The following is a 24,392-nucleotide window of genomic DNA, read 5'->3' on the forward strand; positions in this document are numbered from 1 at the left end:
AGTGGGGGAGGGGAGGGGGAGAGAAAGTGGGGAAGGGGAGAGGGAGTGGGGATGGGAGGGAGAGAGAGAGTAGGGGTGGGAGAGGGGGAGAGAGTGGGGGCGGGGATGAGAAAGGGGGAGGGGAGAGAGGGGGATGGGGTAGAGAGCGACGGGGGAGAGAGGGGGAGGGGTAGAGAGTGAGGGGGGACGGGGAGAGAGCGAGTGGGAGAGAGAGTGGCGGACAGAGAGTGGGGAAGGGGAGGGGGAGTGAGGGGGGAGGGGAGGGGGGAGAGAGAGTAGGGGAGGGGAGGGGGAGAGAGTAGGGGAGGGGGAGAGAGAGTAGGGAGGGGAGGGGCAGAGAGAGTGGGGGAGGGGAGGGGGAGGGAGAGTAGGGGAGGGAATGGGGAGAGAGAGTGGGGGAGGGGGAGAGAGAGTGGGGGAGGGGAGAGGGAGAGAGAGTAGGGGAGGGGAGGGGGAGAGAGAGTGGGGGAGGGGGAGAGAGAGTGGGGGAGCGGAGAGGGAGAGAGTGGAGGAGGGGAGGGTGAGAGAGAGTGGGGTAGGGGAGGGGGAGAGAGAGTGGGGGAGGGGAGGGCGAGAGAGAGTGGAGGAAGGGAGAGTGAGAGAGAGTGGGGTAGGGGAGGGTGAGAGAGTGGGGGAGGGGAGGGGGAGAGAGAGTGGGGGAGGGGGAGCGGGGGAGAGAAAGGGGAAGGGGAGAGAGGGGGAGGGGAGGGGGAGAGAGAGTGGGGGGAGGGGAAGGGGAGAGAGTGGGTAGGGGAGGGGAGAGAGAGTGGGTGATGGGAGGGGGAGAGAGAGTGGGGGTGGGGGAGCGGGGGAGAGAAAGGGGAAGGGGAGAGAGGGGGAGGGGTAGAGAGCGATGGGGAGAGAGAGGAAGGGGTAGAGAGGGAGGGGGAGGGAGAGAGTGGGGGAGGGGAGGGGAGAGTGAGTGGGGGTGGGAGAGGTGGAGAGAGAGGGGAAGGGGAGAGAGAGCGAAGAGGGAGGGGGAGAGAGGAGGAGGTGGAGAGAGTGGGAGAGGGAGGAGCGAGAGAGGGGGACAGAGAGCGGGAGAGGGAGGCGAGATTAGGGGGGCAGAGAGGGGGAGAGGGAGGGGAGATTAGAGGGGGGGAGAGAGGGGAGATTAGAGGGGGGAGAGAGGGGAGATTAGAGGATGGAAGGGGAGAGGGAAGAAGAAGAAAGAAGCAATCTTTATTGTCATAAGTAGGCATACCTGGACACTGCAATGAAGTTACTGTGAAAAGCCCCCAGTCGCCACATTCCGGCGCCTGTTCGGGTACACAGAGGGAGAATTCAGAATTCTCAGCTGGTACGGGAATGGAACCCGCACTGCTGGCCTTGTTCTGCATCACAAACCAGCTGTCTAGCCCACTGAGCTAAACCAGCCCATGGGCAGAGAGGGAGGGGAGAGAGAGGAGAAGGGGAGATTGAGGGAGAGAGTGCGGAAGGGGGTGAGAGAGGGGATCGTTGGGGAGAGGCGATGGGGAGAGAGGGGATAGAGAGAAAGAGGAGTAGGAGAAAAAGGAACGGGTGACGGGAGAGAGGGAAGGTAAAAGAAGTTGAATGGGAGCGTGAGGGAGGGGACAAAGTGGGATGTTCTGCGGGATTGTGCTCTGTATCCTCGCGGCCCCTCTCCCTCTCTCTCCAATGTGACGGCGAGGCACTGACTGGGGTATCTGTGTGTTGTCAGTCCAGGGGGTGGGTAACAGTTTTGTGGGATTCGATTATGCCGACGCTATCCCTACCCCTGCAGGTGGTCCAGTACAAGAAGAGATGTGGAGACTTGGAACAGCAACTGATGGTCAAGGAGGCATCCTATCGGGAGATGGAGGTGGGTGAGAGATGGAGACAGAGAGGAAGAGAGAGAGACAGACAGAGAGAGAGGGGGACAGCGAGAGGAGAAAGACAGAGGCCGGGATTCTCCCGCAATCGGCGGGGCGGGTCACCCCGGCGCCAAAGAGCGGCGGAATCCTCCACACTTCCGGGGGCTAGGCCGCGCTACAGTGGCTGGGGCCGCGGCAACCGGCGCCGAAGGGCCTCCGCAGGCCGGCGCGAGTTGGCGCATGCGCAGGAGCGCTGGCGTGTTCTGACGCATGCGCAGGGGGTTTCTTCTCTGCGGCGGTCATTGCGGAGCCTTACGCAGGCCGGCGCGGAGACAAAGAGTGCCCCCACGGCACAGGCCCGCCCGTAGATCGGTGGGCCCCGATTGCGGGCCAGGCCACCGTGGGGGCCCCCCCCGGGGCCGGATTCCACCCCCCCCCCCCCCCCCCCCCCCCCCCCCCCGTGGACCCCGCTAACCGCCCTCCGAGCCAGGTTTCCGCCGGTATGGACCTTGTGTCCATTTCACGCCGGCGGGACTGGCCGAAAACGGGTGGCCGCTCGGCCCATCGGGGCCCAGACAATCGCTGGGGGGGCCGCTGCCAACGGCCCCCGACCCCGCTGCCAACGGCCCCCGCTCCCGCCCAAAAACCGCCGCCGGGAGAATTCGGCAGTCAGCGTCGGAGCGGCGGGGCGGGATTCACGCCGTCCCCCGGCGATTCTCCGGCCGGCGAGGGGTCGGTGAATCCCGCCAGAGAAGGAGACAAGGAAACAGAGAGAGAGGAAACAGAGAGAGAGGGGGACAGAGAGAGAGGGGACAGAGAGAGAGTGGGACAGAGAGAGAGGGGACAGAGAGAGAGGGGACAGAGAGAGAGGAAACAGAGAGAGAGGGGACAGAGAGAGAGGGGACAGAGAGAGAGGAAACAGAGAGAGAGGGGACAGAGAGAGAGGGGACAGAGAGAGAGGGGACAGAGAGAGAGGAAACAGAGAGAGAGGGGACAGAGAGAGAGGGGGGAACAGACAGATGGAGACAGAGAGGGGGAATAAAATGTTGAGACTGATTGATAGATTGTTGTTGGATCTTAATGATTACAGGACCAAGGAGGGTAGAGAGAGACTGAATGGCCTCCTCCTGTTTCTGCATAACAGGCAAGTGGGGGTTGAATGGGACTCGTCCTGTTATTTTTTCCTTTTCATTCAATTTTAAACTCCACCTATTTCTGTATAGCAGACTTGAGAGGGTCTGAATGGGCCTCCTCCTGTTCCTGTGTAACAAGTTCGTGAGGGGCTGAATGGGCCTCCTCCTGTTCCTGTGTAACAGACATGAGAGGGGCTGAATGGGCCTCCTCCAGTTCCTGTGTAACAGATTCGAGAGGGGCTGAATGGGCCTCCTCCAGTTCCTGTGTAACAGATTCGAGAGGGGCTGAATGGGCCTCCTCCAGTTCCTGTGTAACAGATTCGAGAGGGGCTGAATGGGCCTCCTCCTGTTCCTGTGTAACAGACACGAGAGGGGCTGAATGGGCCTCCTCCTGTTCCTGTGTGACAGACTCGAGAGGGGCTGAATGGGCCTCCTCCTGTTCCTCTGTAACAGATTCGAGAGGGGCTGAATGGGCCTCCTCCAGTTCCGGAATGCGGGAAGCACCTGATTCCTATCCTGGGAGATTCCTGAATTTTGTCTCATCTGAATGTTCGTATTTGAATTGAGTGGGAAATTTGGGTTCTGGCCATGATGTCGAGGAGGGAATGAGCAAGTAGGGAGAGGCATCGGTGGTGTGGGGGTTCTATGGGGACGAATGGGAAACCTTCGCAGACAGGCGGTATGAGGAGCCGAGTGGGATCCTCCCATGCCCCTCTTCAAACACGTTTTTTTAAACCGTTCTTCATCTCGTCACTAGCTATCGGAGAGCGTGCGGTACCGACAGTATGAGGAGGAGCAAGTGCGTAGCCTTGAGAACACCCTGATCCGCCTGGAGGAGGAGCAGCAGAGGTTGGTAACGGGTCAGCCGTGAGGGGGGGAGGGGGTTTGGGGGGGCGGGAGTAGTGTGTGGTGGGGTAAGGGCTGCCTGAGACCCTGTTCCATGGGCTGAGAGCGCGGCTGGCTCTAAGACAGCATCATTGTATTTGAACTCAGCAGTTTCTCCCTTCCGCTCAAGGTTTCTTGTTAGGGATTGCAATTTAGAGGAAATAGCGAATAATGGGGGAGAGGGTGCGTTTAGCACAGTAACAGAGTGATTAGCACTGTTGCTTCACAGCGCCAGGGTCCCGGGTCCGATTCCCGGCTTGGGTCACTGTCTGTGTGGAGTCTGCACGTTCTCCCCGTGTCTGCGTGGGTTTCCTCCGGGTGCTCCGGTTTCTTCCCACAAATCCCGAAAGACGTGCGGTCAGGTAATTTGGACATTGTGAATTCTCCCTCTGTGTATTGGAACAGGCGCCGGAATGTGGCGACTCAGGGATTTTCACAGTGACTTCATTGCAGTGTTATGTGACAATAAAGATTATATTATAGCACCAGGTGGGTAAGAGCTGCTTGGGACCTCCGCAGGAGGTTATAGAGTCTTTAGAGTCAAACAGCACAAAAAAAAAGACCCTTCAGCCCATCGTTCCTGTGCCGGCCATCAAGCACCTAAGTATTCCAATCCCATTTTCCAGCAGTGGGGGGCTGGATTCTCCGAGGCATTGCGCTGAAATCTCGAAACGCGATCGGCTGGCGAATGGGCTCCGACGCCGAAATCGCGTTTGACACCAGTTTCGCGCCGATTTTAGATTCTCCGGATCCCCCAATCCGGAGAATCGCTTCAAGAGCCCCGACAGCCGATTCTCCGGGGCCTGAACGGCTCTGCGGCCCGGATGAGCCGATTACCCGACGGTGTGCTTCTCACCACCTATAAAGAATCGTGACGCTGGCATGTTGGCTGAGGCGGCTGCGAGAGGAGGTAGGAGTTGGCGTGGGGGAACTGTGAGCTCCTGGATCGGACATCTGCCGGTGGGTGGGGTGGGGGTTGGGGGTGGGGGGTGGGTTGGCCTGCCGGGGGAGGGGGAGGGGGGTGGAGAACAGGCCGAGCAGTCGGGGAGCCTCCTGCATGACCGGACAGAGCGCCATTACGGTGGCCATCTTGTTGCCCACCCACCCCGGCCCTGGGTGGACGCTGAGGAAACGGCCGTATGGGTGGGTGCTGCCCCCCCCCCCCGCTCCCCGGCCACCCCACTCAACCAGCGAATCCCACCAGGGGGAACACTCAGGGCCACACCGACGGCAGCCCCCAGTGAGGGCAGAGCCATCAAATGGTGGCCCTTGCAGCAGGGACGGGCACCAGGAGCGGGGGCACGGACGGGATGGGGGTGGGGTTAGGGGACATGCGTGGCTGGGGCGCGCGGTGCCCACCGGGGCGACCATGTAGCCCATGGTACCAGGTTGTCCACGGGTGTATGCGGCATGATGACATGTTTTCCCCTCACCCCCTGCAGATTGTCATGTTTGGTCACCAACCAGCGATGTTGGCCGCTGTGACGAGGGCCGCTGCCCTGCATGCAGTCCTGTGGCTGTTTGAGCGGAGGCTGCGCAGGGAGGAGGCGGAGGCTGAGGCTGCACAGAGGAGTGGGCCGAAGAGGGGCAGGTGGGAGCCGCTCAGGCTGGAGGTCCACCCGCCCGACAGGCCGAGGATGAAGTGGAGGAACGGGACTAGGAGGAGGAGGAACAAGACGAGGAGGAGGTGCTGGTGGTGCCAAGGAGGCGATGGATGCGGCCCCGCATGTACTGGTGCCTCATGTCCTTTGAGGAACTCCCGGACCGGGTGTGCAGGAGGAGACTGCGGATGAGCCGGGAGACTGTTGGACACATCTGCGACATGATGGCACACCTGGCACCGCGTGGGAATGTGGGGGGGGGGGGACACCCGCTACCGGTGGCCATCAAGGTGACGGTTGCCCTGAACCTTTATGCCACGGGGTCGTTCCAGTCGCCGAATGGGGATCTGCCCGGCAACTCACTGGCATCGGTGCACAGGTGTATCCGTGCCGTCAGCGACACCCTGTATGCCCTGGCGGACCGCAACATACAGTTCCCTGGGGACCACACCCACCAGGATGGCTGAGCAGCGGGGTTTGCTGCCATCGCCCGGGTCCAGGGGGTAATCGATGGCGTGCATATTGCCCTACAGCCACCTGCAGGTAACAGGCCACTGTTCACCATCCGAAAGGGGCACCAATCCATGAACGTTCAGTTGGTCTGATCACCAGATGAAGATCCTGCACACCTGCACCCGATATACAGGCAGTGTGCATGACTCCTTCATACTGCCCCAATCTGATCCCCGGCATGTTCGAGGGCCCCCCACCCCCCCGGCCGCGGGGCTGGTTGCTGGGCGACAGGGGTTACCCGTTGCGGTTGTGGCTGATGACGCCTAAAAGAAGGCCACAGAGCGACGCGGAGAGCCGCTACAGTGATGCCCATTGTGCGACCAGGGGTGTGATGGAGAGGTGTTCCGGGGTCCTGAGGATGCGCTTCCGGTGCCTGGACCGCTCTGGAGGGGCCCTCCAGTACGAGGCAAGGAGGGTCGGCCGCATCGTGGTGGTCTGCTGCGTCCTGCACAATGTAGCCCAGCAGAGGGGCGGTGCTCGAGGAGGATGAGGGGGAGAGGGACAATGTGCAGGACATGGAGGCTGGACTTGGACGGGAGGCTGCACTATGCTATCGGCAGGGCCGGCGAGCACGGGAACTTTAGTCAACGCACGTTTCAGCAACTCGGGGGGAGGGGGGGTTGCTCGGCAGGGTCACAGACACCACAATGCCATACCCCTTCACCACACCACCAAACCACCTGCATGCACACCCCCTCCATCATATAGAACATAGAACATACAGTGCAGAAGGAGGCCATTCGGCCCATCGAGTGCACCGACCCACTTAAGCCCTCACTTCCACCCTACCCCCGTAACTCCTCCTAACCTTTTTTGGTCACAGAGGGCAATTTATCATGGCCAATCCACTTAACCCGCACGTCTTTGGACTGTGGGAGGAAACCGGAGCACCCGGAGGAAACCCACGCACACACGAGGAGAACGTGCAGACTCCGCACAGACAGTGACCCAAGCCGGGAATCGAACCTGGGACCCTGGCGCTGTGAATCCACAGTGCTAATCACTTGTGCTACCGTGCTGCCCCAAATATATACCTGCGGCACTATGAGCCGTGGGCACAGGGTTACCAGTGACAGCGGGTCTGGTCCATGGGATGGAGGATGATGACAGCGGGTCTGCTATGAGCTCCGTGCTCCACATCGTTAGACAATGCCTGACTCATGCCCACAGTAGCACCTTCCACCTGGGTGATCCCTGCATGCGAGCTTGCCCAGTCCATCACACGGTCCTGTCAAATAGCTGGGGACGGTGCGATGGGGACGGTCGGGGGCGGGGGGACTGCATGGCCCACCCACTGGGCCTCACTCGTCCACCACCCCTCACCCCCAGTAGCCATCACTGACCGCCCCACACCCTTCAGACAGAGCACAGAGGCAGGTTTCAACGGTGATAACAGGTGTTTAATGTGAAGAGGTATATACAGTCTGTGCCCTAGCCCCAATAACTAAACTGTGCCCATGCCAACTTAACTGGTGTCTAACTTTCTGGCCTTACAGGCCCTAACACTACGTCCAGGTGGTTTCCCAGACGGTACAGCAGGAGTGGAGGCTGACTGCTGTGACTTAGGTCCCCCCTCAGCCTTCTCTGCTCTAAGGAATACAATCCCAGCCTAACCAGCTTCTCTTCATAGCTGAAATGCTCCAGTCCAGGCAACATCCTGGTGAATCCCCTCTGCACCCTCCTCAGTGCAATCACCTCCTTCCTATAGTGTGGCGATGAGAACTACGCACAGTACTCAAGCTGTGGCCTGACTGGCGTTTTATATAATAATAATCTTTATTGTCACAAGTGGGCTTCCATTAACACTGCAATGAAGTTACTGTGAAAAGCCCCTAGTCGCCACATTCCGGCGCCTGTTCGGGTACACAAAGGGAGAATTCAGAATGTCCAAATTACCTAACAGCACGTCTTTCAGGACTTGTGGGAGGAAACCGGAGCACCCGGAGGAAACCCACGCAGACACAGGGAGAACATCCGCACATCCCCAAGCCGGGAATCGAACCTGGGACCCTGGCGCTGTGAAGCTATAATGCTAACCACTGTGCTACCGTGCCGCCCCATCATAATCTCTCTGCTTTCATATTTGATACATCGGCTAACAAAGGTGAGTATCTCCATCTGCCTTGTTAACCACCTTATCTATCTGTCCTGCTGCCTTCAGGGATCTGTGGACCTGCACCCCAAGGTCCCTCTGTCCTAACATTCGACTGTTCATCGTGGATTCCCTGGCCTTGTTAGTCCCCCTGAAATACATCACCTCACAAGTTTCAGGGTTAAATTCCATTTGCCACTGGTCTGCCCGTCTGACCAGCCTGTCTATATCACCCGGTAATCTAAAGCTTTCCTCACAGCTATTTACCACCCCACCAATTTTCGTGTCATCTGCGGACTTGTTGATCATACCCCCACGTTCCCGTCGAGGGGGCTGGCCCGAGGACAGAATGCTGGCAATGTCTCAACGGGCTCTCTCATGTTCAAGATTCCTCATTTAGGGAGAGCGATTAAGGGGAAATGGCGGGCGTCGTGGGGGAAGGTTGCCTGGGACGCAGCTCCATGGGGAGAGTAGGAGCTGGCCCTAAGGCAGTATGCTTTTATTTGAACTTGGCGGTCTCTCTCTTGTGCTCAAGGTTCCCCGCTAAGAGTGATGAAGTGGAAATTGTGCGTGCTGAGTGTGGGACAGAACGGGTTTTTCTCTTCCTGGGGGAGCGAGAGTCCCTAACAACCCGGAACATTACTAGGGTGACCTTCCCTTCACTTCTCTCCGTTTTCAGGTGCTCAAGCCTGGCTGAGGTGAACACCCTCCTGCGGGAGCAGCTGAACGAGGCGAACGCTGCCAATCGGGCGCTGAGCGAAGACCTGCACAAGCTCACCGAGGACTGGACGCTGGCCCGTGAGGAGCTGGAGGTGAAGGAGGCTGATTGGAGGCACGAGGAGGAGGTGAGGCTGGGTGGCACGGCGGGGAGGGGTCAGAGAGCAAGGTTCGGATGTGAAAAGTTCAACTGTATCACCCAAGGAATGTTAATCCCACTCTTTCTCTCTCTCTCTCACTCACTCTTTCTCCGTCTTTCTTTTTCTCTCTTCCGCTCTCTTTCTCCCCTTCTCTCTGTCTGTGTGTCTCTCTCTCTCTCTGTCACTCTCTCTGTCACTCTCTATCTCACTCTGTCACTCTCTCTGTCTCCCTCTGTGTCACTCTCTGTTTCTCTCTCTCTATTCCTTCCATCTCCCACTCTCAGAATTACAACACTTACCTCTCGGGTGAACACGACCGTTTCCTGTCACTATGGAAACGATCCGTCAACCTGCGCCGGCAATTTGTGCAAATGAAAACTGCCACCGACCGGTTAGTGACCCTAAATCTAACCCCAACCTAAACCCTATAACCACCTAACCGTAACCCTCAGTCCCCTAACCCTAACCCTAACCCTAACCCTTAACCTAACGTCATGTTCCCCGAATCAAAAACCCTAAACTCAACTCTAACCCTAACCCTAACCCTTAACCTAACCTCAACCTGCCCTGAACCCAAAACCCTAAACCCCAACTCTAACCCTAACCCAACCTCCCCCAACTCAATCCGCCAACATTTTTTAAAATTTAGAGTGCCCAATTATTCTTTTTCCAATTGCGGGGCAATTTAGCGTGGCCAAAATACCTAACCTGCACATCTTTGGGTTGTGGGGGTGAAACCCACGCAGGCACGGGGAGAATGTGCAAACTCCAGACGGACAGTGACCCAGGGCCGGGAACAGGATTGAACCCTGATCACCAGCGCGTGAGGCAGCAGTGCTAACAACCCCCTAACCTTAACCCTAACTCGGGGACGTCCGGTGACGGCGGGCAGGAGGCAGCCACACAATTTTATCATAGAATTTACAGTGCAGAAGGAGGCCATTCGGCCCATCGAGTCTGCACCGGCTCTTGGAAAGAGCACCCTACCCAAGGTCAACACCTCCACCCTATCCCCATAACCCAGTAACCCCACCCAACACTAAGGGCAATTTTGGACACTTAGGGAAATTTATCATGGCCAATCCACCTAACCGGCACATCTTTGGACTGTGGGAGGAAACCGGAGCACCCGGAGGAAACCCACGCACAAACGGGGAGGATGTGCAGACTCCGCACAGACAGTGACCCAAGCCGGAATCGAACCTGGGACCCTGGAGCTGTGAAGCAATTGTGCTATCCACTATGCTACCGTGCTGCCCATTGGGTTGGAGGGCTCCCGTTCAGGAATGGCATTTTCGGGGCTTTAAGCCCGGTCCCAGGGTCCACGGAGGCGGCAAAAGCAGGGGGAAGGCACAGAGGCGGCAGAGTGAAGGCACAGTGAAGAAAAATGTTGAGGGTCAGCAAAAGAACGTCCGTAAGGAAAACAGCTGAAGGTCCGTCGGGGAGTGGAAAGGTCACCGCGGGGTCACCAAGGAAAATGGAGGCTGGAGCACCAGGGGAGGCCGCATTGCTTACGGCTGAAGAAATAACTAAGGTGATGGCTGCGGAATTTGAAAAGCAGTTGGCGCAGATTGCGAAATGCATGGAGGCGGTGAGGAAGGAGATGAGGGAGGTTTTGAGTGCGCTGGTGGAGGAGGCGGTTTCCCCGGTGAGGACGGAGGTGGCGAGCGCAGTGGCGGAGGTGCGAGAGCAAGGGGAGGCGCTGAAGGAAGTGGAGGAGATGTTATTGCAGCACGGTGATCAACTTGCCTCGATGGGGAAGGAGATGCGGAAGGTGATGGACATTAACAAGGATCTGCGAGGAAAAATGGAAGACCTGGAAAACAGATCCAGGCGACAGAATTTGAGGATTGTGGGGCTGCCCGAAGGAGTTGAAGGACCGAGGCCGACTGAGTATTTTGCCGCGGTGCTAGCGAAACTATTGGGGGAGGGGGAGGATCCCTCCCAATATGAACTGGATCGGGCTCATCGGTCGAGGAGGCCTGTACCAAAGGCGAGTGAGCCGCCAAGGGTAGTGACTCTGTGCTTCCGTAGGTACAGTGTGAAGGTCCTGAGCTGGGCCAAGCAGAAGCAGGTGGTGCAGTGTGCTGGAGCTGGTATACGTGTATATCAGGACTTTACGGTGGAACTGGCGAGGAGGCAGGCTGCCTTCAACCGGGTGAAGAGGGCACTGTACATTAGCAAGGTGCAGTGCGGCATTGGATATCCAGCGAAGCTGAGGGTGACTTACAAGCTCAGGGACTTTTATTTTGGAACGACGGAAGCAGCGGAGGAGTTTGCGAAAGCAGAAGGACTGTGGCAGAACTGAGAAATTGAGAAATGGCCACGTGCCGATGTGACCTCATGACTGTATTTTTTCTTTTTTGTTTCACTGCGTGCGGGTGTAGGAGCTAAAGGAGCCAATGTGGTATATATTTGGACAAGTGAAGGGACGGGACTTTCACTCGAAATGAGAGTTCTTTGGGGTGTACGTGGATATGCGGGGTTTGTGTGCTAAAAGGGGATTTTTGGGCTTTCCTTGGGCCGGGCAAGGGGGAAAGGGACCCGGGCGGGGGCCTCCACGCTGGCCGGTTTAAGCCGGCCAGTGAACGGGAGTGAGGTGGGGGGAGGGGCTGCGGCCATCGGAGCCTGGCAGAACAGGGTCCGAGTGGTCTAGCCGGGGTGGAAAGTTGGGGGGAAGGAACCGAGGTTGGGAGGAGGAGGAGTTTTACAAGAGGCAGTGGACGGGAGGAGCTGGAGACTGGGTACAACTCTTGGGTATCATGTACGGTACTCTTTCAGAGGTTGGAGGGCGTTGAGTGTAGGGGGAGGAGGGGGAGTGGACTCTATAGGTCCATGGGCGGTCCCGGACTCCTTTTTCTTTTTCTCCTTTGTTTTTTTGTTGCCACCGTGGGAGGGTTTGTTTTATTGGATGCATATATTGACAGATGGGCCGTTGTTTGGGGTGGTGGGAGGATGTGATCGTTGGTATTGGTAAGGGGATTGATTTTGTATTTGTTACCATTTACTGTCTGTGGGTGGGGTGTAAATTTTGAAGAAAATGGAGAATAAAAACATTTAAAAAACAAAAAATAAAACCTTAACCCTAACTCAAAACTCTCCCTAACTTTAATCCCCTAACCCTAACCCCTAACTCTAACCTTAACCCTAACCCTAACCTCCCCCTACCTTTAACCACTTACCACATTTAACCCCCTAAATCTAACCTTAACCCTAACCTTAGCCCCACCAGGAACTTAAACACTAACCTCCCCAACTGAACCCCTAACCCTACCCTTGTAATCGTAACCCCCTAACCCTGACATCCTAACATTAGCCCGGTAACCTTCATCTCCTAACCTTAGCCCCCTAACCCCAATCACATAACCTTAACCCTAACCTAAACCATAACCCTGACCCTCACCTTGACCCAAAACCGACCCCTAACTCTCCCTATCTCCCGACCTTCCCGAAACTGAACCCAAAACCCTAACCCGACCTCCCGTAATCCAATCTCCCCCGTAACCCAAACCCAACCTGCCGTAACCCTAACCAAACCTCCCTTAACCCCTAACCTAACCCTAATTCTAAGCCTAACCCAACCTAACCTGGCCACCGCTACCTCTGACCTGAGCACCCTCTAAGCCGACCTCCCCAAACCCTGTCCTGATCTCCCCTAAACCTAACCTGACCTCTCCCAGCCCAAACGTGACCTCCTCTAATCTTATCCCGACCTCCCCCTAACCTCTAACATGATCTCACCCCAACCGCTACACAACCTCCCCGAAAACCGAACATGATCTTCCCCATCCTATTCCGGCCTCCCCTCAACCTCAAATACAACCCCCTAACCCTAATCCGACCACACCCCCAACCCTAAACCACCCCCCCGAACCCTAACCTGACCTCCCAAACCCAAACCCGACCTCCCACTAGCCCTAACCCAACCTCCCCCTTAACCCAAATTCAACCTCCCTCCAACTCTAACCCAACATCCCCCCGAACCCGTACCCTAACCCAACCTTCCCCCTAACCCTAATCTGACCCCCCCCCCAAACCTGAACCAGACCAGCCCCTAACCCGACCTCCGCCGAATCTGATCCCAGCCTCCCTTAAACGGACCAGGACCTCTCCCTCCCAGGCCCTCTCTGACGCCCCAGAATGCGAACCAAACTGCTCAATCCTGATGTGCTGTAGCCTGTCAGAGACATGCGCGTCAGGCGCATTTCCCTCTTTCACACTTTACAAAGTAACATCGCATAACTCCCTCCCTCCTTCCCTCTCTGCCTGGCCCTATCTCTCTCTCTCTCTCTCTCTCTCTCTATGCCTCTCTCTCTTTCACTGTCTCTCGCTCCCTCTGTCTCTCTCTCTCTCTGTCTCTCTCGCTCCCTCTGTCTCTCACTCCCTCTGTCTCTCGCTCACCCTATCTCTGGCTCCCTAGTTCTCTCACTCCCTCTGTCCCTTGCTCCCTCTGTCCCTCGCTCCCTCTGTCTCTCGCTCCCTCTGTCACTCGCTTTTTGTCTCTCGCTCCCTCTGTCTCTCGCTCCCTCTGTCTCTCTCTCCCTCTGTCTCTCGCTCCCTCTGTCCCTCGCTCCCTCTGTCCGTCGCTCCCTCTGTCCCTCGCTCCCTCTGTCCTTCGCTCCCTCTGTCTCTCTCTCCCTCTGTCTCTCTCTCCCTCTGTCTCTCGCTCCCTCTGTCCCTCGCTCCCTCTGTCCCTTGCTCCCTCTGTCCTTCGCTCCCTCTGTCTCTCTCTCCCTCTGTCTCTCGCTCCCTCTGTCCCTCGCTTCCTCTGTCCCTTGCTCCCTCTGTCCTTCGCTCCCTCTGTCTCTCGCTCCCTCTGTCACTCGCTCCCACTGTCTCTCACTCCCTTTGTCTCTCTCTCCCTCTGTCTCTCTCTCCCTCTGTCTCTCTCTCCCTCTGTCTCTCTCTCCCACTGTCTCTCGCTCCCTCTGTCCCTCGCTCCCTCTGTCCCTTGCTCCCTCTGTCTCTCGCTCCCTCTGTCTCTCGCTCCCTCTGTCCCTCGCTCCCTCTGTCCCTCGCTCCCTCTGTCCCTCGCCCCCTCTGTCTTTCGCCCCCTCTGTCTCTCGCTCCCTCTGTCTCTCGCTCCCTCTGTCTCTCTCTCCCTCTGTCTCTCGCTCCCTCTGTCTCTCGCTCCCTCTGTCTCTCGCTCCCTCTGTCTCTCGCTCTCTCTGTCTCTCGCTCTCTCTGTCTCTCGCTCTCTCCGTCTCTCGCTCTCTCTGTCTCTCGCTCTCTCCGTCTCTCGCTCACTATCGTTCTCTCTGTCTCTCTGTTTCACTCTCTCTGGCTCTCTCTGACCCTGTCTCTCTGTCTGTCTCTCTTTGTCCCCTCTCAGGGACCTGGCAGAGGGTCGTGCCAACATCACTCGCCTGGCCAGTGCCCTCCAGGCTGCCTGCCTTGGCCTTGGGGGCAGCCTGCGGGAGGCAGAAGCCGGCAACACCCTGTCCCGGGTAAAGGAGCAGGCTCGATTGGAGAACCTGCAGCAGGAGGTGAGAGAGAGAATACAAGAGGTCCTCCAACTGCAGGTCAGGAGCCAGGCTGACCGGGCAGAGCTAAATGCCAGGTAAGATCTATCACTGTGTAACCCTGGGGTACAGTACTGGTGGGGACGGGTCTGTCACTGTATAACACTGGGGTACAGTACTGGTGGGGACGGGTCTGTCACTGTATAACACTGGGGTACAGTACTGGTGGGGACGGGTCTGTCACTGTATAACACTGGGGTACAGTACTGGTGGGGACGGGTCTGTCACTGTGTAACACGGGTACAGTACTGGTGGGGACGGGTCTGTCACTGTATAACACTGGGGTACAGTCCTGGTGGGGACGGGTCTGTCACTGTATAACACTGGGGTACAGTCCTGGTGAGGACGGGTCTGTCACTGGGTAACACTGGGGTACAGTCCTGGTGGGGACGGGTCTGTCACTGTATAACACTGGGGTACAGTCCTGGTGAGGACGGGTCTGTCACTGTGTAACACAGGGGTACAGTACTGGTGGGGACGGGTCTGTCACTGTGTAACACTGGGGTACAGTACTGGTGGGGACGGGTCTGTCACTGTGTAACACGGGTACAGTACTGGTGGGGACGGGTCTGTCACTGTATAACACTGGGGTACAGTCCTGGTGGGGACGGGTCTGTCACTGTATAACACTGGGGTACAGTCCTGGTGAGGACGGGTCTGTCACTGTGTAACACAGGGGTACAGTACTGGTGGGGACGGGTCTGTCACTGTATAACACTGGGGTACAGTCCTGGTGGGGACGGGTCTGTCACTGTATAACACTGGGGTACAGTCCTGGTGAGGACGGGTCTGTCACTGTGTAACACAGGGGTACAGTACTGGTGGGGACGGGTCTGTCACTGTGTAACACTGGGGTACAGTACTGGTGGGGACGGGTCTGTCACTGTGTAACACGGGTACAGTACTGGTGGGGACGGGTCTGTCACTGTATAACACTGGGGTACAGTACTGGTGGGGACGGGTCTGTCACTGTGTAACACGGGTACAGTACTGGTGGGGACGGGTCTGTCACTGTATAACACTGGGGCACAGTACTGGTGGGGACGGGTCTGTCACTGTGTAACACGGGTACAGTACTGGTGGGGACGGGTCTGTCACTGTGTAACACGGGTACAGTACTGGTGGGGACGGGTCTGTCACTGTGTAACACGGGTACAGTACTGGTGGGGACGGGTCTGTCACTGTGTAACACGGGTACAGTACTGGTGGGGACAGGTCTGTCACTGTGCAACACGGGTACAGTACTGGTGGGGACGGGTCTGTCACTGTGTAACACGGGTACAGTACTGGTGGGGACGGGTCTGTCACTGTATAACACAGGGGTACAGTCCTGGTGGGGACGGGTCTGTCACTGTGTAACACAGGGGTACAGTCCTGGTGGGGACGGGTCTGTCACTGTTTAACACAGGGGTACAGTCCTGGTGAGGACGGGTCTGTCACTGTATAACACTGGGGTACAGTCCTGGTGGGGACGGGTCTGTCACTGTATAACACTGTGGTACAGTACTGGTGGGGACGGGTCTGTCACTGTTTAACACAGGGGTACAGTCCTGGTGAGGACGGGTCTGTCACTGTGTAACACTGGGGTACAGTCCTGGTGAGGACGGGTCTGTCACTGTGTAACACGGGTACAGTACTGGTGGGGACGGGTCTGTCACTGTATAACACTGGGGTACAGTCCTGGTGAGGACGGGTCTGTCACTGTGTAACACTGGGGTACAGTCCTGGTGAGGACGGGTCTGTCACTGTGTAACACTGGGGTACAGTACTGGTGGGGACGGGTCTGTCACTGTGTAACACTGTGGTACAGTACTGGTGGGGACGGGTCTGTCACTGTGTAACACTGGGGTTCAGTACTGGTGGGGACGGCTGTCACTGTAACACTGGGGTACAGTACTGGTGGGGACAGCTGTCACTGTGTAACACAGGGGTACAGTACTGGTGGGGACGGGTCTGTCACTGTGTAACACTGGGGTTCAGTACTGGTGGGGACGGGTCTGTCACTGTGTAACACTGGGATACAGTCCTGTTGGGGACGGGTCTGTCACTGTGTAACACAGGGGTACAGTCCTGGTGGGGACGGGTCTCACTGTGTAACACTGAGGTACAGTCCTGGTGGGGACGGGTCTGTCACTGTGTAACACAGGGATACAGTCCTGGTGGGGACGGGTCTGTCACTGTATAACACTGGGATACAGTCCTGGTGGGGACGGGTCTCACTGTGTAACACTGGGGTACAGTCCTGGTGGGGACGGGTCTCACTGTGTAACACTGAGGTACAGTCCTGGTGGGGACGGGTCTGTCACTGTGTAACACAGGGATACAGTCCTGGTGGGGACGGGTCTGTCACTGTGTAACACAGGGATACAGTCCTGGTGGGGACGGGTCTGTCACTGTGTAACACAGGGGTACAGTCCTGGTGGGGTCGGGTCTGTCACTGTGTAACACAGGGATACAGTCCTGGTGGGGTCGGGTCTGTCACTGTGTAACACAGGGATACAGTCCTGGTGGGGACGGGTCTGTCACTGTGTAACACAGGGGTACAGTACTGGTGGGGACGGGTCTGTCACTGTATAACACTGGGGTACAGTCTTGGTGGGGACGGGTCTGTCACTGTGTAACACAGGGGTACAGCACTGGTCGGGACGGGTCTGTCACTGTATAACACTGGGATACAGTCCTGGTGGGGACGGGTCTCACTGTGTAACACTGGGGTACAGTCCTGGTGGGGACGGGTCTGTCACTGTGTAACACAGGGGTACAGTCCTGGTGGGGACGGGTCTGTCACTGTGTAACACAGGGGTACAGTACTGGTGGGGACGGGTCTGTCACTGTGTAACATAGGGGTACAGTCCTGGTGGGGACGGGTCTGTCACTGTATAACACTGGGGTACAGTACTGGTGGGGACGGGTCTGTCACTGTATAACACTGGGGTACAGTCCTGGTGGGGACGGGTCTGTCACTGTGTAACACAGGGGTACAGTACTGGTGGGGACGGGTCTGTCACTGTGTAACACTGGGGTACAGTACTGGTGGGGACGGGTCTGTCACTGTGTAACACAGGGGTACAGTACTGGTGGGGACGGGTATGTCACTGTGTAACACAGGGGTACAGTCCTGGTGGGGACGGGTCTGTCACTGTATAACACTGTGGTACAGTACTGGTGGGACATGTCTGTCACTGTGTAACACAGGGGTACAGTACTGGTGGGGACGGGTCTGTCACTGTATAACACAGGGATACAGTCCTGGTGGGGACGGGTCTGTCACTGTATAACACTGGGGTACAGTCCTGGTGGGACATGTCTGTCACTGTGTAACACTGGGGTACAGTCCTGGTGGGGACGGGTCTGTCACTGTATAACACTGGGGTACAGTACTGGTGGGACATGTCTGTCACTGTGTAATACTGGGGTACAGTACTGGTGGGACATGTCTGTCACTGTGTAACACAGGGGTACAGTACTGGTGGGGACGGGTCTGTCACTGTTTAACACAGGGGTACAGTCCTGGTGGGGACGGGTCTGTCACTGTATAACACAGGGGTACAGTCCTGGTGGGAACGGGTCTGTCACTGTGTAACACAGGGGTACAGTCCTGGTGGGGACTGGTCTGTTACTGTATATCACAGGGGTACATTCCTGGTGGGGACGGTTCTGTCACTGTGTAACACAGGGGTACAGTCCTGGTGGGGACGGGTCTGTCACTGTGTAACACAGTGGTACAGTCCTGGTGGGGACGGGTCTGTCACTGTATAACACTGGGATACAATACTGGTGGGGATGGGTATGTCACTGTGGAACACTGGGGTACAGTCCTGGTGGGACATGTCTGTCACTGTGTAACACTGGGGTACAGTCCTGGTGGGACATGTCTGTCACTGTGTAACACTGGGGTACAGTCCTGGTGGGGATGGTCTGTCAGTGTGTAACACTGGGGTACAGTCCTGGTGGGGATGGTCTGTCAGTGTGTAACACAGGGGTACAGTACTGGTGGGACATGTCTGTCTCTGTGAAACACTGGGGTACAGTCCTGGTGGGGATGGTCTGTCTCTGTGAAACACTGGGGTACAGTCCTGGTGGGGATGGTCTGTCAGTGTGTAACACAGGGGTACAGTACTGGTGGGACATGTCTGTCTCTGTGAAACACTGGGGTACAGTCCTGGTGGGGACGGGTCTGTCACTGTGTAACACTGGGGTACAGTCCTGGTGGGGACGGGTCTGTCACTGTGTCACACTGGGGTACAGTCCTGGTGGGGACGGGTCTGTCACTGTATAACACAGGGGTACAGTACTGGTGGGATATGGCTGTCACTGTGTAACACTGGGGTTCAGTACTGGTGGGGACGGGTCTGTCACTGTGTAACACAGGGGTACAGTCCTGGTGGGGACGGGTCTGTCACTGTGTAACACTGGGGTACAGTCCTGGTGGGGACGGGTCTGTCACTGTGTCACACTGGGGTACAGTCCTGGTGGGGATGGTCTGTCAGTGTGTAACACAGGGGTACAGTACTGGTGGGACATGTCTGTCTCTGTGAAACACTGGGGTACAGTCCTGGTGGGGATGGTCTGTCACTGTATAACACTGGGGTACAGGACTGGTGGGGACGGCTGTCACTGTGTAACACTGGGGTACAGTACTGGTGGGGACGGGACTGTCACTGTGTAACACAGGGGTACAGTACTGGTGGGATATGGCTGTCACTGTGAAACACTGGGGTACAGTACTGGTGGGATATGGCTGTCACTGTGTAACACTGGGGTTCAGTACTGGTGGGGACGGCTGTCACTGTAACACTGGGGTACAGTACTGGTGGGGACAGCTGTCACAGTGTAACACAGGGGTACAGTACTGGTGGGGACGGGTCTGTCACTGTGTAACACTGGGGTTCAGTACTGGTGGGGACGGGTCTGTCACTGTGTAACACTGGGGTTCAGTACTGGTGGGGACGGGTCTGTCACTGTGTAACAGTGGGGTACAGTACTGGTGGGGACGGGTCTGTCACTGTGTAACACTGGGGTTCAGTACTGGTGGGGACGGGTCTGTCACTGTGTAACACTGGGGTACAGTACTGGTGGGGACGGGTCTGTCACTGTGTAACACTGGGGTTCAGTACTGGTGGGGACGGGTCTGTCACTGTGTAACAGTGGGGTACAGTACTGGTGGGGACAGCTGTCACTGTGTAACACTGGGGTACAGTACTGGTGGGGACGGGTCTGTCACTGTGTAACACTGGGGTTCAGTACTGGTGGGGACGGGTCTGTCACTGTGTAACACTGGGGTTCAGTACTGGTGGGGACGGGTCTGTCACTGTGTAACACTGGGTACAGTACTGGTGGGGACGGGTTTGTCACTGTATAACACAGGGATACAGTCCTGGTGGGGACGGGTCTGTCACTGTATAACACTGGGGTACAGTCCTTGTGGGACATGTCTGTCACTGTGTAACACTGGGGTACAGTCCTGGTGGGGACGGGTCTGTCACTGTATAACACTGGGGTACAGTACTGGTGGGACATGTCTGTCACTGTGTAACACAGGGGTACAGTACTGGTGGGGACGGGTCTGTCACTGTGTAACACTGGGGTACAGTACTGGTGGGGACGGGTCTGTCACTGTGTAACACTGGGGTACAGTCCTGGTGGGACATGTCTGTCACTGTGTAACACTGGGGTACAGTACTGGTGGGACATGTCTGTCTCTGTGAAACACTGGGGTACAGTCCTGGTGGGGACGGCTGTCACTGTGTAACACTGGGGTACAGTACTGGTGGGATATGGCTGTCACTGTGAAACACTGGGGTACAGTCCTGGTGGGGATGGTCTGTCAGTGTGTAACACAGGGGTACAGTACTGGTGGGACATGTCTGTCTCTGTGAAACACTGGGGTACAGTCCTGGTGGGGACGGCTGTCACTGTGTAACACTGGGGTACAGTACTGGTGGGATATGGCTGTCACTGTGAAACACTGGGGTACAGTACTGGTGGGATATGGCTGTCACTGTGAAACACGGGTTCAGCACTGGTGGGGACAGCTGTCACTGTGTAACACTGGGGTTCAGTACTGGTGGGGACGGGTCTGTCACTGTGTAACAGTGGGGTACAGTACTGGTGGGGACAGCTGTCACTGTGTAACACTGGGGTACAGTACTGGTGGGGACGGGTCTGTCACTGTGTAACACTGGGGTTCAGTACTGGTGGGGACGGGTCTGTCACTGTGTAACACTGGGGTACAGTACTGGTGGGGACGGGTCTGTCACTGTATAACACAGGGATACAGTCCTGGTGGGGACGGGTCTGTCACTGTATAACACTGGGGTACAGTCCTGGTGGGACATGTCTGTCACTGTGTAACACTGGGGTACAGTCCTGGTGGGGACGGGTCTGTCACTATAACACTGGGGTACAGTACTGGTGGGACATGTCTGTCACTGTGTAACACAGGGGTACAGTACTGGTGGGGACGGGTCTGTCACTGTTTAACACAAGGGTACAGTCCTGGTGGGGATGGTCTGTCACTGTGTAACACAGGGGTACAGTAATGGTGGGGCATGTCTGTCTCTGTGAAACACTGGAGTACAGTCCTGGTGGGGATGGTCTGTCACTGTATAACACTGGGGTACAGTACTGGTGGGGACGGCTGTCACTGTGTAACACTGGGGTACAGTACTGGTGGGATATGGCTGTCACTGTGAAACACTGGGGTACAGTACTGGTGGGATATGGCTGTCACTGTGTAACACTGGGGTTCAGTACTGGTGGGGACGGCTGTCTCTGTAACACTGGGGTACAGTACTGGTGGGGACAGCTATCACTGTGTAACACGGGTACAGTACTGGTGGGGACGGGTCTGTCACTGTGTAACACAGGGGTACAGTCCTGGTGGGGACGGGTCTGTCACTGTATAACACTGGGGTACAGTCCTGGTGGGACATGTCTGTCACTGTGTAACACTGGGGTACAGTCCTGGTGGGGACGGGTCTGTCACTGTATAACACTGGGGTACAGTACTGGTGGGACATGTCTGTCACTGTGTAATACTGGGGTACAGTACTGGTGGGACATGTCTGTCACTGTGTAACACAGGGGTACAGTACTGGTGGGGACGGTTCTGTCACTGTTTAACACAGGGGTACAGTCCTGGTGGGGACGGGTCTGTCACTGTATAACACAGGGGTACAGTCCTGGTGGGGACGGGTCTGCCACTGTGTAACACAGGGGTACAGTCCTGGTGGGGACTGGTCTGTCACTGTATAACACAGGGGTACATTCCTGGTGGGGACGGTTCTGTCACTGTGTAACACAGGGGTACAGTCCTGGTGGGGACGGGTCTGTCACTGTATAACACTGGGATACAATACTGGTGGGGATGGGTATGTCACTGTGGAACACTGGGGTACAGTCCTGGTGGGACATGTCTGTCACTGTGGAACACTGGGGTACAGTCCTGGTGGGACATGTCTGTCACTGTGTAACACTGGGGTACATTCCTGGTGGGGACGGCTGTCACTGTAACACTGGGGTACAGTACTGGTGGGGACAGCTGTCACTGTGTAACACAGGGGTACAGTACTGGTGGGGACGGGTCTGTCACTGTGTAACACAGGGGTACAGTCCTGGTGGGGACGGGTCTGTCACTGTATAACACTGGGGTACAGTCCTGGTGGGACATGTCTGTCACTGTGTAACACTGGGGTACAGTCCTGGTGGGGACGGGTCTGTCACTGTATAACACTGGGGTACAGTACTGGTGGGACATGTCTGTCACTGTGTAATACTGGGGTACAGTACTGGTGGGACATGTCTGTCACTGTGTAACACAGGGGTACAGTACTGGTGGGGACGGTTCTGTCACTGTTTAACACAGGGGTACAGTCCTGGTGGGGACGGGTCTGTCACTGTATAACACAGGGGTACATTCCTGGTGGGGACGGTTTTGTCACTGTGTAACACTGGGGTACAGTACTGGTGTGGACGGGTCTGTCACTGTATAACACTGGGATACAATACTGGTGGGGATGGGTATGTCACTGTGGAACACTGGGGTACAGTCCTGGTGGGACATGTCTGTCACTGTGGAACACTGGGGTACAGTCCTGGTGGGACATGTCTGTCACTGTGTAACACTGGGGTACAGTCCTGGTGGGGATGGTCTGTCACTGTGTAACACAGGGGTACAGTACTGGTGGGGCATGTCTGTCTCTGTGAAACACTGGGGTACAGTCCTGGTGGGGACGGGTCTGTCACTGTGTAACACTGGGGTACAGTACTGGTGGGGACTGCTGTCACTGTGTAACACTGGGGTACAGTACTGGTGGGATATGGCTGTCACTGTGAAACACTGGGGTACAGTACTGGTGGGGTTTGGCTGTCACTGTGTAACACTGGCGTTCAGTACTGGTGGGGACGGCTGTCACTGTAACACTGGGGTACAGTACTGGTGGGGACAGCTGTCACTGTGTAACACAGGGGTACAGTACTGGTGGGGACGGGACTGTCACTGTGTAACACTGGGGTTCAGTACTGGTGGGGACGGGTCTGTCACTGTGTAACACAGGGGTACAGTACTGGTGGGGACGGGTATGTCACTGTGTAACACAGGGGTACAGTCCTGGTGGGGACGGATCTGTCACTGTATAACACTGTGGTACAGTACTGGTGGGACATGTCTGTCACTGTGTACCACAGGGGTACAGTACTGGTGGGGACGGGTCTGTCACTGTATAACACAGGGATACAGTCCTGGTGGGGACGGGTCTGTCACTGTGTAACACAGGGGTACAGTACTGGTGGGGACGGGTCTGTCAATGTATAACACAGGGATACAGTCCTGGTGGGGACGGGTCTGTCACTGTATAACACAGGGGTACATTCCTGGTGGGGACGGTTTTGTCACTGTGTAACACTGGGGTACAGTACTGGTGTGGACGGGTCTGTCACTGTATAACACTGGGATACAATACTGGTGGGGATGGGTATGTCACTGTGGAACACTGGGGTACAGTCCTGGTGGGACATGTCTGTCACTGTGGAACACTGGGGTACAGTCCTGGTGGGACATGTCTGTCACTGTGTAACACTGGGGTACAGTCCTGGTGGGGATGGTCTGTCACTGTGTAACACAGGGGTACAGTACTGGTGGGGCATGTCTGTCTCTGTGAAACACTGGGGTACAGTCCTGGTGGGGACGGGTCTGTCACTGTGTAACACTGGGGTACAGTACTGGTGGGGACTGCTGTCACTGTGTAACACTGGGGTACAGTACTGGTGGGATATGGCTGTCACTGTGAAACACTGGGGTACAGTACTGGTGGGGTTTGGCTGTCACTGTGTAACACTGGCGTTCAGTACTGGTGGGGACGGCTGTCACTGTAACACTGGGGTACAGTACTGGTGGGGACAGCTGTCACTGTGTAACACAGGGGTACAGTACTGGTGGGGACGGGACTGTCACTGTGTAACACTGGGGTTCAGTACTGGTGGGGACGGGTCTGTCACTGTGTAACACAGGGGTACAGTACTGGTGGGGACGGGTATGTCACTGTGTAACACAGGGGTACAGTCCTGGTGGGGACGGATCTGTCACTGTATAACACTGTGGTACAGTACTGGTGGGACATGTCTGTCACTGTGTACCACAGGGGTACAGTACTGGTGGGGACGGGTCTGTCACTGTATAACACAGGGATACAGTCCTGGTGGGGACGGGTCTGTCACTGTGTAACACAGGGGTACAGTACTGGTGGGGACGGGTCTGTCAATGTATAACACAGGGATACAGTCCTGGTGGGGACGGGCCTGTCACTGTATAACACAGGGGGACAGTACTGGTGGGGACGGGTCTGTCACTGTCTAACACAGGGATACAGTCCTGTTGGGGACGGGTCTGTCACTGTCTAACACAGGGGTACAGTCCTGGTCGGGACGGGTCTGTCACTGTGTAACACAGGGGTACAGTCCTGGTGGGGACGGGTC

The 24,392-nt window shown here is 56.7% G+C and overlaps 1 protein-coding gene across 1 annotated transcript in view; it reads left to right on the forward strand.

Annotated features, from left to right (window-relative positions):
- Nucleotides 1–1,717: 1,717 nt before the first annotated feature.
- LOC140392269 (uncharacterized) overlaps nucleotides 1,718–24,392 on the forward strand; it is a 116,472-nt gene continuing 93,797 nt past the window's right edge. Inside the window, exons 1-5 of the mRNA XM_072477586.1 lie at nucleotides 1,718–1,822; nucleotides 3,705–3,796; nucleotides 8,718–8,883; nucleotides 9,180–9,286; nucleotides 14,228–14,455. Of these exons, the coding sequence (XP_072333687.1) occupies nucleotides 1,718–1,822; nucleotides 3,705–3,796; nucleotides 8,718–8,883; nucleotides 9,180–9,286; nucleotides 14,228–14,455 (698 nt within the window). The remainder of the gene's footprint in view (nucleotides 1,823–3,704; nucleotides 3,797–8,717; nucleotides 8,884–9,179; nucleotides 9,287–14,227; nucleotides 14,456–24,392) is intronic.

Source organism: Scyliorhinus torazame, chromosome 16 (genome assembly GCF_047496885.1).
Source record: "Scyliorhinus torazame isolate Kashiwa2021f chromosome 16, sScyTor2.1, whole genome shotgun sequence".
Classification (NCBI taxonomy): Eukaryota; Metazoa; Chordata; class Chondrichthyes; order Carcharhiniformes; family Scyliorhinidae; genus Scyliorhinus; species Scyliorhinus torazame.